Source organism: Gossypium arboreum, chromosome 11 (genome assembly GCF_025698485.1).
Source record: "Gossypium arboreum isolate Shixiya-1 chromosome 11, ASM2569848v2, whole genome shotgun sequence".
NCBI classification, from domain to species: domain Eukaryota; kingdom Viridiplantae; phylum Streptophyta; class Magnoliopsida; order Malvales; family Malvaceae; genus Gossypium; species Gossypium arboreum.
The window spans coordinates 30,278,353-30,293,701 of NC_069080.1; the positions used below are offsets into that span (position 1 = coordinate 30,278,353).

General features: G+C 32.3%; 1 protein-coding gene across 1 annotated transcript; it reads left to right on the top strand.

Annotated features, from left to right (window-relative positions):
- The first annotated feature begins 3,329 nt into the window (after nt 1–3,329).
- Nucleotides 3,330–4,798, top strand: LOC108459417 (salicylic acid-binding protein 2-like). The gene is made up of 3 exons (XM_017758783.2): nt 3,330–3,771; nt 3,988–4,125; nt 4,274–4,798. Exons 1-3 carry the CDS (start codon nt 3,400–3,402, stop codon nt 4,553–4,555), a joined length of 792 nt encoding a protein of 263 aa, XP_017614272.1. The 5' UTR covers nt 3,330–3,399; the 3' UTR covers nt 4,556–4,798.
- The last annotated feature ends 10,551 nt before the right edge of the window (nt 4,799–15,349 follow it).

The following is a 15,349-nucleotide window of genomic DNA, read 5'->3' on the forward strand; positions in this document are numbered from 1 at the left end:
AAAAGTGCAAAAGTTGAGTTCTACATGTTAGAAGTGTCTAATTGTTATGAGTTTTTAAATTAAAGGTACTTAAATGGTAATTAGACCATTTTGAAGTTTGTGGACAAAAATGGACATGGTATGATAGGTTTTTAAAAGTTTTTTATTAAGGGCATTTTAGTAAATTGGTAATTAAATGAATTAAAAATGCCAAAATAAGCCAAATTTGCTCATCTTCTTCCTCATGGCTGAATTTTTCATGAAAAACACCATGGCTAGGGTTTTCAAGCTTTCCAAGATCATTTATAAGTGATCCCGAGCCCCGTTTTTAATGTTCTTTACATTTTTGAAGTCCCGGTAACATGTTCTAGCTATTTCTACCATTATTTTGAGCTAGGGTTTGTGTTTAAAAATTTACCCATGAATGGTATGCATGTATTTTGATGTTTAATGGTAGAATATTAAGCTTGAAATTGTGTTAAATAACTTTTGCTAAGTGATTTTATGTGAAAATGAGTAAAACGGCATAATCGGTAAAAATACCTAATGTTCATAAGTACATGTTAGAGTGATAATTTGATGTTTCCATAGAAGGGAAAAATGATCAGCATGTCATAAAACATAAGAAAATAGGATGAAGTTTAATTTTCGAACCTTGGGCAAAAGTGTAAATATGCAAAAGTTTAAGGGTCAAAATGAAAATTTGTAAAAATATGATTTTTGGACCCATATGAATAATGTGATTAATTATTAGACTAAATGTGATATTATAGATGAAGGAAATCGAGATTCGGGCTTAAATCAGGAAAATACAAGGTTATGGACTAAAATGGTAAATTGTCATTTCTTGATCGAGGTAAGTTCGTGTGTTAATAATAATGCAATACCATGCATGAATTGTAATTCTCTATTGATATGGAATAAATTGTATGATTTAATATGTTTAAGAGAAGTTGATGGATGGTATGTATGATATGGAAAAATGTAATGCTTGTTGTGTCATGTGAAATTGAATGGCAAATTATTGTTACATGAATTGAGTGTTAAATTGCTATTACCTGGGTTGTATGAATTGCTACACGGTTGTTCCTGATGAGATTTCGACAAGTTTGTATGTAAATAATTTATTGTTTCTTTTTATTTTATTATATTTTGTTATCATATGAAATGTGGCTGCCTATAGAATGACTATCTGTTGTAAATTGCAAATTGAAAAAGGATTATGAATAAATTTGTAACATGTTGGAAAGTGAGGAATTTCCCGGTTGAGCCTTCGGAATAGAAACGATACGAATGATCTATTGTGAGGTCACGTGTGTAGTACTAAGTGCAGGCTACTACGTGTACCGAATAAATGGTCGCATGTGTAGTACTAAGTGCAGGCTACTATGCGTACCCGATAACTTCGATCACGTGTGTAGTACTAAGTTGGTTAGGTCACGTGTGTAGTACTAAGTACAGGGTACTACGTGTACCGGATAATTAGTTGCATGTGTAGTACTAAGTGCAGGCTACTATGCGTACTAGATAGCCTTGTCTACAAGTGTGAAAATATGTGCAAGCAACTGAGTATCAGTTATTGTTCCGAAGAATTCAACGGGAAAATCGATTAAGTAAAAATACATGTGAACATGATTATATGATGAATAAGTGCAGGTATATGTTTATGAAAATTATGAGCAATGTGCTCGATATTTGAGTGAACTTCGATAAGACAAAATGGATTAAGTGAAATTATGTAAGAGTGAATTTTAGTAGTAAAACAGTGTTAGACAGCAGCAGTTACGTGACTTTGAAAATTCACTAAAAATTGTGTAAGTTGAATTAAATTTTAAAAAAAATATGGAATTAAATATTAATGAGTATATTTTCATATAAAAGAAACAGGGGGAGTAAAAGAGTTCTATATTATGTGATATTCTAATTTTTGTGAGACAGTGTTAGAATGAATTCGAGATCCTCTATTCTGACTTAGAAAAATTGTTAAAAGTTGTATAAAAATAATTATGAGTTATAATTTATACGAATAAAATATTGAATGAGTCTCTTTTCAGGAGGAATGAATGGGAACATCATCCGAATCCTGAAATATGAGATAAATAATTTTTAGTGAAGAGAGGTCAGAACTGTTGGACAGCAAAACAGGGGAAACTTTAATGAATAAACTGTACTAATTGGCTAAACCAAAAATTCTGGAAATTTTATGGGAGAAAGGTATATGAATCTAGTTTCAAGGAAAAATAACAAAACTAAATTTGGAATTTTTTAGCTTCAGATATGAATGATTTAGTAACTATAACTCGATAAAAAAGCTTAACCTAAACATGTGTAATTGTACAATTATAGTGTTTTATCTTGAAAAGCATGTTAGTAATTGCTTATTAATTTCATATGGACTTACTAAGCGTAAAGCTTACCCATCCTCTCCATTTCTTTAGTATTGGCAGGTCGGCTCAGGATTGGAGATCGTCGGAGGCAAAATCACACTATCAAACTATCATTTTTGGAAGAATTAATTCAAATATTAGAAATATCAAGTGAGTGGCATGTATAGGAAGTTGGTTTGTGATATGTATTATTATTATGATTTTGACCATAGGTATCAGTCTGCATTGAGTTATCGTATATGATCATGAGATGTGGTCCTTATCCATTATGGTTTATAAGTTTAATTAATCATGCCATGTCCTATGCTTTGATGTGATGATATAGTTAGCTTTGTTTGTTATGCATGATTGGTAATACATCAGGTAAGTTAAATGCAGGCCAGTGGATCATGAATTAAATGGAAATGAGTAATGTTGCCTTGAATATGGATGTTTAATGGACAAATTGGTAACTACGTTATGATGGTATAAAATGAGAATAAGATTTAGCATGTTTAGTTCTAGTTAATGTAAGAATGTATATTATATACAGGATGGTAAGCAAATATGTTTAAAGTGAAAGACATGTTATTGCATGATTATGGATGTGTAAGTGCTCATTTATGCCACGTTATATGTCTTTAAATATGAGTCTATGCATGTGTTGGAAAAGTTTTGAATTAAATGAAATTTTATAGCCCGGTTTTCGTTTATGTTTATGGTTAAGTCTAGTAATACTTTTGGGGTAATTTTTGGCCTGATATTCCTAAGTATTGTGGGGTCAGTTGCATCTTAGGTATCAATACATAGTAAATTCAAACTCAATTTAATTTTTTAACGCAAGGAATATTTATAGTATAATATTTCATAATTAAATAAGAAAATTTACATGTGTGAATAATAATCATTTTAAAAAGTAAAAAGATAAAAAAAAAATTAATCGGATTGTAGAACAAGAAAATCTGAAGTGGGGATGACCATATTAAATTTTTGGAAATAAATAGGCAGACTAGAAAGCTTTGATTGGAAGAAGGAAGTAAATTAAGTTTGGGTAATGGCAGAGGTCAACAAGCAAAAGCATTTCATTCTAGTACATGGAGCATGCCACGGAGCTTGGTGCTGGTACAAGCTAAAACCACGGCTCCAGTCAGCAGGCCACCGTGTGACGGCCGTCGACATGGCTGCCTCAGGCATCAACATGAAAGCAATCCAGGGTGTTCACTCCATGTACGATTACAGTAAACCATTGTTGGAGATATTGGCCTCACTAGCTTCCGGCGAAAAGGCTATTCTCGTTGGCCATAGCCTGGGAGGCCTGAATTTGGCCCTGGCCATGGACAAGTACCCCGAGAAGATTTCAGCCGCTGTTTTCTTGGCTGCTTTCATGCCGGATACTGCGCACCACCCTTCATTTGTTTTGGAACAGGTACTGCAACCCGGAAATTTCTTTCATAAATTCTTCCATGTTAGTATAATTTCAGGATTGCAGGGGTGGTTTAGTTTTTTCTTCACAGCAAACCCACTTAGAGATTTGATTAATCTAAATGTTTTTAGTTATTTTGTTGGCTTGGGTTAATTAAAGAGTTAAACTGGTTGTTATCAATTATTAACTTGTTATGCTTGACTTGAATTTTCTACAAAGTATTGGCAAAGGACACCATCGGAAGCTTGGTTGGACACTGAATTTGCTCCATACGGAAGACCAGAAGATTCTTCGATGTCGATGTTTTTTGGGCCCAAGTTCTTAACATCCAAACTTTATCAGCTATCCCCTGTTGAGGTATCCGTTTTGCAATTTTCCTTCTGCTTGTTGAATACTCCAAATTAATTTTTGTTGTTGTTGTTGAGACCCTTGATTTTCAACAAGTATCGGTTTGTATTAAGTACTTTCATTCATTACTAAAAGGTTTTGTATACTTGCTGTAAAGGACCTGGAGTTGGCAAAGGCTCTGATCAGGCCAGGATCAATGTTTTTAAGCGATTTGTCCAAGGCAGACAAGTTGTCTAAGGAAAAGTTCGGAAGTGTTCCCCGAGTCTACGTTGTATGCAAAGAAGACAATGGGATACCAGAGGAATTCCAGCGTTGGATGATCCAGAATTTTGAAGTTAACGATGTGATGGAGATTAAGGATGCAGATCATATGTCAATGTTCTCAAAGCCAGATAAACTCTTTAACTGTCTGTCAGAAATAGGACATAAATATGGGTGATGTTAATTAATGAACAGGGGCGCCTTTGATTTTTTAATCAATAGGCATTGCTTTCATGGAGATATGGTGGGTTATTCATATGGGGAAGTTAGATATTGTTTTTTATATTTGGATTTTCGTAATCCCTGATTGCTATATGTTTAAATAATTTGAAATAGCCGTCGGTATGTATTGGATGTTTCCTTATGGTACCAAAAGAAATATATATGAAATAAATTTATGTTTTGGAATAAAATCATAAAACTTATTTTCTTTGATACGAAGATTTGCTTAAAAATTTAAAATGCAATTTTGCCACGGCTGGATGCTAAAAATTGTCTCTTCATTGGATATTCGAAAACGACTATTATTAAATTTAAATAATGATTTTAGAATTTGTATATTTTATTGTAACCGATTGTCCAACAAGTTATTTAACAATAACAAGAAAGGAAACTTAATTAATTTTAAAGAATATTTTTTTTTTATAGCTAGAAAAGTATTTTTGCTTTTGAGTTTAAAAGCATATTTTACTTTAAAAGTTTTGTTGAGTATTGTTACGACTCCAAAACTCTTTTGATAAAATAATGAAAAACAAGGCCTTTATAAATTAAGCTAGGGAAAGTAACGGAAGTTGATTATCCCTGTTTTCCCTTGAAAGTTTAATTTTTATTTATTTATCCCAATTTGGAGGAAAAGATAAGGGAAAGTAAGGGAAGTTAAGTATCCCTCATTTTGAAAGTTCATTTTTTATTTATTTATGCCAACTTGGAGGAAATTAAAAGATAAAAGAAAAGAAAGCAAAATAAATGTTAAGGTGTATAATGTTTTTTCACCCTCCTTTCTTTTATAAATTCTTTTATGAGATTTTATAATTGTAAAAATTCACTATAATTAAACATTTTCATTCTTTTCCACCGTCTATCCTAACAAAAATTATTAAAATTATTTCATTTTTTTTATTAATTTTAACTGTTCAAACAAGATAATAAGTAATCATTTACTTTATTTAACTTTTCGCTCTTTTATTTTATTTTCCTTTCCTTTCATTTCTTTTTTCTTTATTACTTTTAATCCAAACATAAAATTAGGGAAAGTAAGGGATACTCAATTTTTCTTACTTTCCATTACCTAAATTATTAACTTTATCCAAACAAGTAAAAGGTTGATTCTTTCCTTACTTTCCTTTCTTATCCCCTGTCTACCTCCAATCCAAACATAAAGTAAGTTTTATATTTAAATTATTTTAAATTACAAATTTTGATATAACATTAAAATAGACTTTACTTTAATTCAAAATTATGATAACCAATCATCAAATTTTAGCTAAAATATTATAATAAATTCGAACATTATCCTAAAATATAAATATCAAGAATATGATAGCATATAGAGGTGATCATGGGCGGGCAGGTCGGGTTCGGGCGGGCCCATCTAAATTTTAGGCCGTCTACTAGGCCGGGCCTAGCCTGACCAAATATGGGCCTAAAATTTTGCCCAAGCCCCCCGAAATAAAATTACGAAGGTCGAGCTCGGCCCGGCCCGGCCCGACCCATGTTAATTTTTTTATTTCATTAAATAAAAAATTTAAAAATATAATAAATCAAATATATTTAAAAACATAAAACAAATATTAAAACAAATAAAAATAATACTAAAACAATTCTTAAAACAATACACAAATTAATAATATAATAAAAATAGTTATATTAAAATTTTAAAATAATTAAAATAAAATAAAAAATATATATTAATATATAATTGGTAGGGCAGGGCCCGGCCAAAAACTCTTACCCGAGGCCCGGCCCGTTTTCTAAACAGGCCTCGTTTTTTTGCCCAAGCCCATTTTTCGGACCTATATTTTTACCCAAACCCTCCCATTTTTCGGGCGGGCCTTGGGCAGGCCACCACCTGACCATGATCAGCTCTAGTAGCATACCATCTAATAAGATAATGACCCACTATTTGTATTCACTTTTTCTTTTTCTTTCTTTAATTATATATAATTAAAAAAAACTTTTCTCTTTTTTCTCTAAGTCATTTACTTATATTTTGTTTTGCCTAGTGGCGATGCTAGGCTTTGAGCTGGTTATTGCCTGCATTTTTCTCCCTTCCTCCAACCTTTTATTTCTTTCTTCTTCTCATTTACTCTACATGTTTTCTCTCTTTTCAATTTGCATATCTATTTTGTGGGTATCTTTGTTGTCTTCACAAGTTGTGATGGATAGATGACAACGCATGTCATTCGCTAAAACTCCACCGACCACTAGTAGTTTTTCTTCATCAACTTCTTAATATGTTTCTATTTTGAGAGTATTTTAGAATAATAAATGATTTCACGAGTCGATTTGGACCCGTGTTGTCTTAAGTTTTATATGTTTTCTATTTGGCTTTCCATTGTTTAATAAGTTTTTAGTTTCAGAAGTTTTTGTCTCCTCTTGTAGCACATTTTTTAGTCTTGCTTATGCATGTAAACTTAATTTTACAAGTGATTTTAGGGATGGTTTTGCTGTCGTCCTCTCTAGTTTGGTGAATGCTCGACTCTTTTATCGATTTTTACTCTCTGCTTTGATCAATTTGAGGTTGATTTCCTTACCATATTAAGCGCTTACAATCACTCTAGATATGTCATGCATGAGTTGTGACAAATTCAATTGTCAATGTGTCATGATGTTCTATTGATGCTAAGGCTAAAACCTTTATCATGTTGATGGAGCTTGTCCTTCACCATCTACGACAAGTGTTTGTTATTTTTTTCCCTAAATTGTATAGTTTCATTCATTTAATGAATTAATGAATTTACTTTTCAAAATATTATGTATAATTAAAATATCATAGGAATTAATAAAGTAAAATCAAAAGATAAGAGTAACATTTTTTTTGGCAGAATAACATATTTGGCCCTTAAATTTTTAAAAAAAATCATTATGGTCATTTATTGAATTTTCATCTTTTTTAGCCTATAAACTTGCATCTTTTGTAAAATCACCCTAAAATGAACAAAAAAGTTAACACTCTTTAACTTTGTTGACGTTGCATACACGTAGATTACCACATGGATGACACGCCAATAGTAACAACCTGTTTCTCAGTGGTGTTAGAAATAGTGGTTTCGAGCCCACAATTTCGACATGTCAATTCGTAAATATTAACTATTTAATATTTATGAGGTCTTAAGTGTCGTACTAAATTTTTCTTTTGAAATTTTGACGTTAAATAAGTTAATTAAAGAAAATGGGCTAATTCGTAAAAGATGCAAAACTTGATTATTATTGAATTTTATTGACTTAATAGTTTAAATTGCTAGATATGTGAGGGCTCAAATGTTATTTAGACCATAGTGATTTAAGTGGACAGTTTTAGGCTAGACAATAATTAAAATGCATGTTTTGTTAAAGGGTAAAATTGTAATTAGTTAAATTGAACGTAAACTAAAAAAATAAGGGTCATCTTCTTTAGTAGAATTTTGCATCGAAAAACCAAGTAAAAAACTCCATTAAAGGAGCTTAGGTTTTGGTAAAAAAGCTTGTGCATGTAAGTGTTTCTTTACTCTTTTTCTATGGGAATTGTATTTTTATGATAATTGAGTTGATGTCTAGTTAGATTAGGGGTTGAACTATGAAAATGTCAAAGGTTATAAAGTTGGCCATTAATATTCTTGGAGTTATATTGATGTTATTTTTTAGCTTGAAGTTTGATGTTGGTTTTTATCAAATTAATAAGTGAATTTTTGGATAGCTTGAATGTTATGGGGTTAAATTGAAAATAAATTAAAATAGGCATGTTGCTATTGAAAATTTCAACATGTGTGAACTGTTTTAGGGTGTAAATGAATTTGGCACTTGGGTATAAGGATTAATTTAAGAAATAGGCTCATTTTGATATTAGGGATTAAATTGAATAAAGTGTAAATAGTTGCGACAAATGTACAAAGTTGTAAATAAAGAATTATATGAAATTGAGATTAATAATTGAAATAAATCATATTATAGATCAAGAAGAAGTTGATAATCGAGGAAAAAGGAAGGTTGTGGAATAGTCCTTAGACTTTTTTCATTACTGTAGTTTAGCCTTGGTAAGTTCATTTGGGTTTGTTGTAAATAGATAAATTAAAATGCGTGTTGAATAAAAGTAGTTGTTGAATATTTTGATTGAATGCTTAATGAGTTTTTAGTATAAAATTGAGAACATAATTGTTTGGAACATGTTTGACGATAATGTGATTTAGATGGATGAACATAGGATAGAGTACAATTCTCATGCCCATAGTTATAGAGTGCACTGTACGGGATTGAGATGTGATGGGATTTGATACTTGATTTATGTTTATGCACTGAATATATTGAGGTTCAGCATATGTTGCGAACTATCGAGTTATATTACAGTTATTCTATCGTGTTATCAGGGGCAAATGTAAAGCCTTCGGGCTTGGCACTTGGTGCCCAAGCATGTTTTCTGAGGAATGATAGTCTTCGGGCTAGGCACCTGGTGCCAAGGCGTGTTTTCAATTGGATTGGCTCATTAGAGAGTTTGGTGTGTTTCAGATGGATAACTGTGTACTTATATCCGTCTATTGTTCATCAGGCAATATTTCTAGTGTTAAATGTATTGTTCATGAATTCTTGTTGGCATTATAGATTTAGGTTGACTGTTCTAGTATGATTATACTCAAATGTATTTTGTACCTGTTAATGTATAACTCACCTGTTACAAATTGTGGTTGATAGGAAACACTGAACATTAATCTTGTTATTTTAGTTTACATGTTATTTTGGTAAGCTTTATTATTTTGAATCAATGAACTTACTAAGCTATATAAAAGCTTACTTGTGTTATTTGTCTATTTCTTTGTAGATAACATTTCATGGAAATTGGGCAATTGGATCAAGCTAAAGTATTCACACTATCTGGATATCTTTTGGTAGTTTTGAATATTAACTTTTGGTTATATAGAATGCAACAAGTGTTTTGTAAATGTTTCGATTTTTAGTTATTTGGGGTAGTTTTGTAACACCCCTGACCCGTATCCATCGTCGGAACAGGGTTACTGAGCATTACCGTAAAAATGTAACTTTAAATTATAAATTTCAAACATCAACATAAACATGATATAAATCATACAAACACATACATATCGTCCCTTATTCAAGCCTTTGAGGCCTTAGAAACACTTTAAAAATTATTCGAGACTAAATTAGAAACATTTGGAACATGTAAGAAAAAGTTGGAAAAATTGAACTGCAGGGGTCACACGGCCGTGGGGCTAGGCCATGTGACTCACACGGCTGAGACACACGGTCGTGTCTTAGGCCATGTAACATTCGAAATAGGGACACACAGCCGTGTCCGTGCCCTGTAACTCTCTAAGTTGGGTCACACGGCCAAGACACACGCCCGTGTGCTAGGTCCTGTAACTACCTAACTTTCAACCCTTGAAACCTACTAGGGACACGTGGCCACGTCCCATGCCATGTATCACACAAGGCTAAGACACACGCCCGTGTCTTAGGCCGTGTGGACATGAAATTAGCCAAAATCAAGCCATTTTCATCACCTATTTCAATTATATACCTACAAGCATTTTGTACTCAAACTCAAGGCATCAAAACATACCAATTCATGCATGAAACAACCAATTCAATGAACCATAAGTCCACCCAACCAATATGCCAACAAGGCACCTTAAATGCATTCAACCATATCTTACCTAAACATGGAAACATTACCACATTTCATACATACACATCAAGATCAATACCATTTCAAAACTTACCTTATTTTGACCATATCAAAACTATTCCAACATATACCATATTGGCCATTAAATCATGCATTAAAACTTAGCCATATTGAAACCTACCATCAAGGCATCAAAAGTACCATAAATGTACCAACCAAAATAACATATACATGCCAAACTTATCAACTAATATCGAACACAAGTCCACCTATTCATGCCATTATAACCTTGCCCAAAACATCAAAAACTACTGATGTATTCGTTGGATAGTGTGATAGATCTTCAACGAGCTTCCAAATCAATCAAGCTTCTGATTATCTATAAAACATGGAGAAGAAAACTACGTAAGCATATAATGCTTAGTAAGTTCGTAAAATATGAACATAATTTACCATTTCAATACATAACTTTAAAACTAAACATGATACAATCCAACCATAAGCTTGGCAGAAGCCTAAGCATCATCAACAACACATGTTAGTGCATCAACTCATAATTCACTTGAATTAACATGAAACAAGTAATTATACATGAACAATACCAATTGAAATCGTCAGTTTCATAAACATAGACATACTTTCATAGAACATATCCTTTTCTTTTCTTTTCATAAATTCATGACATAAGTCATTTAAGTACTTATTGTTCCTTTCCTTTTCATGCCCATTGAACCATTTAAAATAACATTAGATATATGGGAAAGCTCACACAAAGTGTGCTAAATATATAACATTTCCTTTTCCTTTACATCGTTGCTCACTCAAGCCGTGAAATGGGTCTGTTCACACAAGTTGACGGTCATAATGTAAGCTACACGATACTGCTCACACAAGCTGTTGAGTATATGCAACAAATGTCAGACCTCAGCCATCGGTAGGACATTTAGGACCAACACCCGAGACATGGTAACCCTAATGACATGTCATTTGTATCCTATATATTCCTAAGGTTCAAATAGGGCCCGATAATCATCGTAACATCATTGGATTTCAACCATTTATTTACATGATATATAGCATAATGACATGTGAATCAAAATAACATGAAATTGTTATTTAAACTTATGAACTTACCTTGACAAACAAAACGCAAAAAACATAGTCGATCAATCCGAGGCTTTGGCTTTTCCTTAATCTAATTCCATACGAAGTTTATCTTGATCTAAGTAGGAAAATTCAATCTATTTAATACTTATATTCAATTCAGTCCAAAATTCATATTTTTTTTGCAAAATTATAATTTTTCCCTATTATTTTAACTTCTTTACAATTTCGTCCTTAAGCTCGTAAAATAAAATTTAAGCAATTTCATCCACATTTCATGCTAGTCAAATTCACTAAGGACATCTAAAAACACATACAAACCATCATTTCACAATTTCACCATGTTCTTTTATCATTTTTACAAATAAGTCATTAAATAATATTTTCATCAAAAATCATTTTACAAAACTTGTTTATTAAACAAAAAAGATTCATATTTTTCCATTAAAATTCAAAAAAATGCGAGAAAATTCATGGCAAAACTCTAAACCTTTAACAAATTTTCAAACTAGTCCCTAGGCTAGCTAGATTAAGCTACAACGATATCGAAAACATAAAAATCATTAAAAAAAGAGACAAAATAACACTTACATGCAAGTGATACTCTTAGCCGAATATTCAAGCTCCTTAAATGGAGATTTCTTAACCTAATTTCGATGGGGATGAACTAAAATGATGATAACTTTTGTTTTTATTTATTTGATTGATGTTAATTTTACAATTTACAAAATTAACCTTGGTTATAAACCTTAAAATCATGTAATATTATGTCCATCTTTGTACACTAATAATAATGGTCTAATTATCATAAAAATCCCTTTACTTTAAAATTTCATAGCTAATTGATACTGTTAACTTATAGAACTCTACTTTTATACCTTTTTCGATTTAGTCCTTTTCACTTAATTAAGCATGCAAACGTTAAAATTTCTTAACGAAATTTCTATACAACTCTACTAACACACCGTAGACATTAAAATAATAATAAAATAATAATTTACTCGTCAAAATTGTTGTCCCAAAACCACTATTTTAGTTTCACTAAAAACGGGTTGTTACAACTTTCCATACTTGAATGAATTTGTCTTGGATATATTTTGGTTATGTGTAAATACGCCTTTCATGTTTGGCTTGTTTTGGTTCATAAACAAGAGCTTTAATATTTTGGCTATATGCTACTATTGAAGGTCATATTATGTTAAAAGTAATCTTGAATAGTGTGTGTGAATGGGAAAACTTGATATATGTTCTTGATGAGGGATTATGAGTTTTGTATGCAACTTGATTGAAAATTTAATTATGGTGTCAATGAGGATACATTAGTTAGGCACTTAAGATGGATGGTTTGATATGTTTTGAACTTGTTTAATCGTGTTTTGAGTAGGCTTAAATGATGGAAATTGGATTGCTTGTTGTCCAAGTTGTGACAGCCCAAAATTGACCCTAGTCGGAATGTGGTTTCGGTACCCCAAAACCAAGGCATAAAAATAATTTAAAATTTATTTTGATGCCTATAATATGTGTGTGCTCATGTGTGACATTTTTTGGTGATTGATTTAGTGTTATAAAGGTGAATTTCACTAGAAAGGACTTAGTAGTGAACTTTGAAAGTACGATAGGGAATTGTGTGATGACTAATTAAAGCATGCATGCAAAACAATGGACTTGCATGTCAAATTCCCCTTTTTATAGGTGGTGGCCGGCCATGGCAAGGAATTATGGGCAAAGAAAACATGTTATGACATGTTTTGTTAATGCATGATGTATTAAGTGATAAAATAATTAGATGTGGGAAGAGAAATAAAAAAAATGTGTGTGAGAGTGTAGCATTCCCCATTGCCGTGTAACTAAGAAAGAAAAACAAAAAATTGTTCATCTTTTCCCTCCTTCCTTTGGCGAAATTCCTAAGAGGAAGAAGAGATTTTTGCTTCATTTTCTTTGTTTAGAAGAGATCTAGAAGGAGATTTGGCTAAACTTGCATCAAGATTAAGGTATGTATGAGGTTGTGTCATGAGATTCATGCATGTTTTAGTTGCTAACTTGATGTTCATGTTAGCCATGGTTCAAATCCTTGTTATGCCATGGAAATGGTATTTGGCCAAGGTTGTTATTGGGTCAAAGCCATTGCATGCTAAATGTGAAGCTTGCTAATGATGCATGCAATGATGGATTGACTACTCTTGAAATTTCTTTGTAGCAATCTTAAGTAAGACATTGAGTTTTTTTTTGTTTAACCATGACCGAAGTTGAAAGGGGCATGATTGTGATGTATTCGCCATGATGCATTCATGAGCATGGTTTATGCTTCTTGCATGTTAGTTAAAATTTGTGTTTTGGATGGTTATGGACACCTTGAAATTCGGCCTTGCACCTATATGTGTATATATGTTTGCACATGATATTTTGATTATGAAGAAAGTGATAAATATGTTTGTTTAAAGAAGAAATTTGTTGAAGAATGTTGTGAAATTTGCATGTACATTCGGCCTAGTACATGTATAGTGTGAAAAACCTTGAAATTATTTTTGATTTTGTGTATTTATGACCATGTATAATCGGCCACATGAGTAATTTGAGCACTTGATGTTATGTTAAAATTCTTGAGCTTAAATATATGGATGTATGTATATGTGGCCATATAATGGCGTTTTGGGTTCAAAGGTTGAATGATAAATTATAATAAAGTGAGATGATATGAGATGCGAATGTGATTGACTAGTAAACATTATTGATAGAAATATTGAATACTTCTACTTGTATTCGTTAAGCTCAAGAGCAAAAGGGAGCTAAATCCGATAAAGGGAAGGAAAAAGTGATCGAATAGCCGTTGAAGCCGTTCTACAACATCCGAGGTAAGTCCTCAAGAAATGACCCTACTCGAATTATGTGAAATGAAACATGGATGTGTAATGATTATTGATTTATGTGTGTATGAGTATTTGAATGATACCCGGGCTAAGTCCCGAAGGCGATTATGCTAGTGATATGTTTGTGTTTGAGCCTTAGTAACGAAAATGAAACATGGATGTGTAATGATTATTGATGTATGTGTGTGCATAAGCAATTGAATGATATCCGGCTAAGTCCGAAGACATTTATGCTAGTAATTATATCCGGTTAAGACCGAAGGCAATTGTGCTAGTGACTACATCCGGCTAAGACCAAGGCATTCGTGCAAGTTGTTAAATCCGGGCTAATACCCAAGGCATTTGTGCAAGTCGTTCTATCGGGCTAAGACCAAGGCATTCGTGCATGTGGTTATATCCGGTTGTATTCGAAGAGGCTTGGGCTGGAGGTGGCGTTGGTTGCTGTAATAAATTTAATTAGTACGCTCGAAAAGCCCAAAGGATAAGGTATGTTTATATGTGCATTGGAAAAGTCGATATGTTTGAGTAACATTCGCTCAATCGACTAACGAGTTTTCAGCTATTGAATTGGTTGATATCTTGTGAAAGTATATAATGATGAAGTGTGAAGTAAGTATGATTATGTGAATGTGTATTAATGAAATGATTCATTTGGCTATGTGAATGTAATGCTTTAGTTAAAGCTGATTTTATTGCTTGAGACTTACTAAGCATAAAAATGCTTACCCGTTGCTTTGGCTCTCTGTTTTATAGATTTTGCTCGTTAGCGATCGGATTCGGGATCATTAAAGTCAAGTCATCTACACTATCAAGGCCTCCATTTTGGTATAATTTTGGTTGAACTTTGAAATGGCATGTATAGGACTACCCTATTGTTGAAGGTCATGTACCTTTCGGTTTTGTGTAAACTTGGATAGCCATGCGAAAATGGTTTATATACGTTTTTGGTATGATACTATAATCGTTGTATGTTGATCATTATGGGGTATGGAATTGTTTTGAGAAGATTAGCCATTGGAATGGTTAATCATGATCACACTTTGTGCTATGTATGCAAAGAGGGGCAATTGAATCGTGGAAATCATGAAATAGGTAAAGGTTACCTTGAAAACAGATGCTGGCAGCAGCAGTGGTGTGGTTTTGAAAAATCACCAAAATTTTTAGG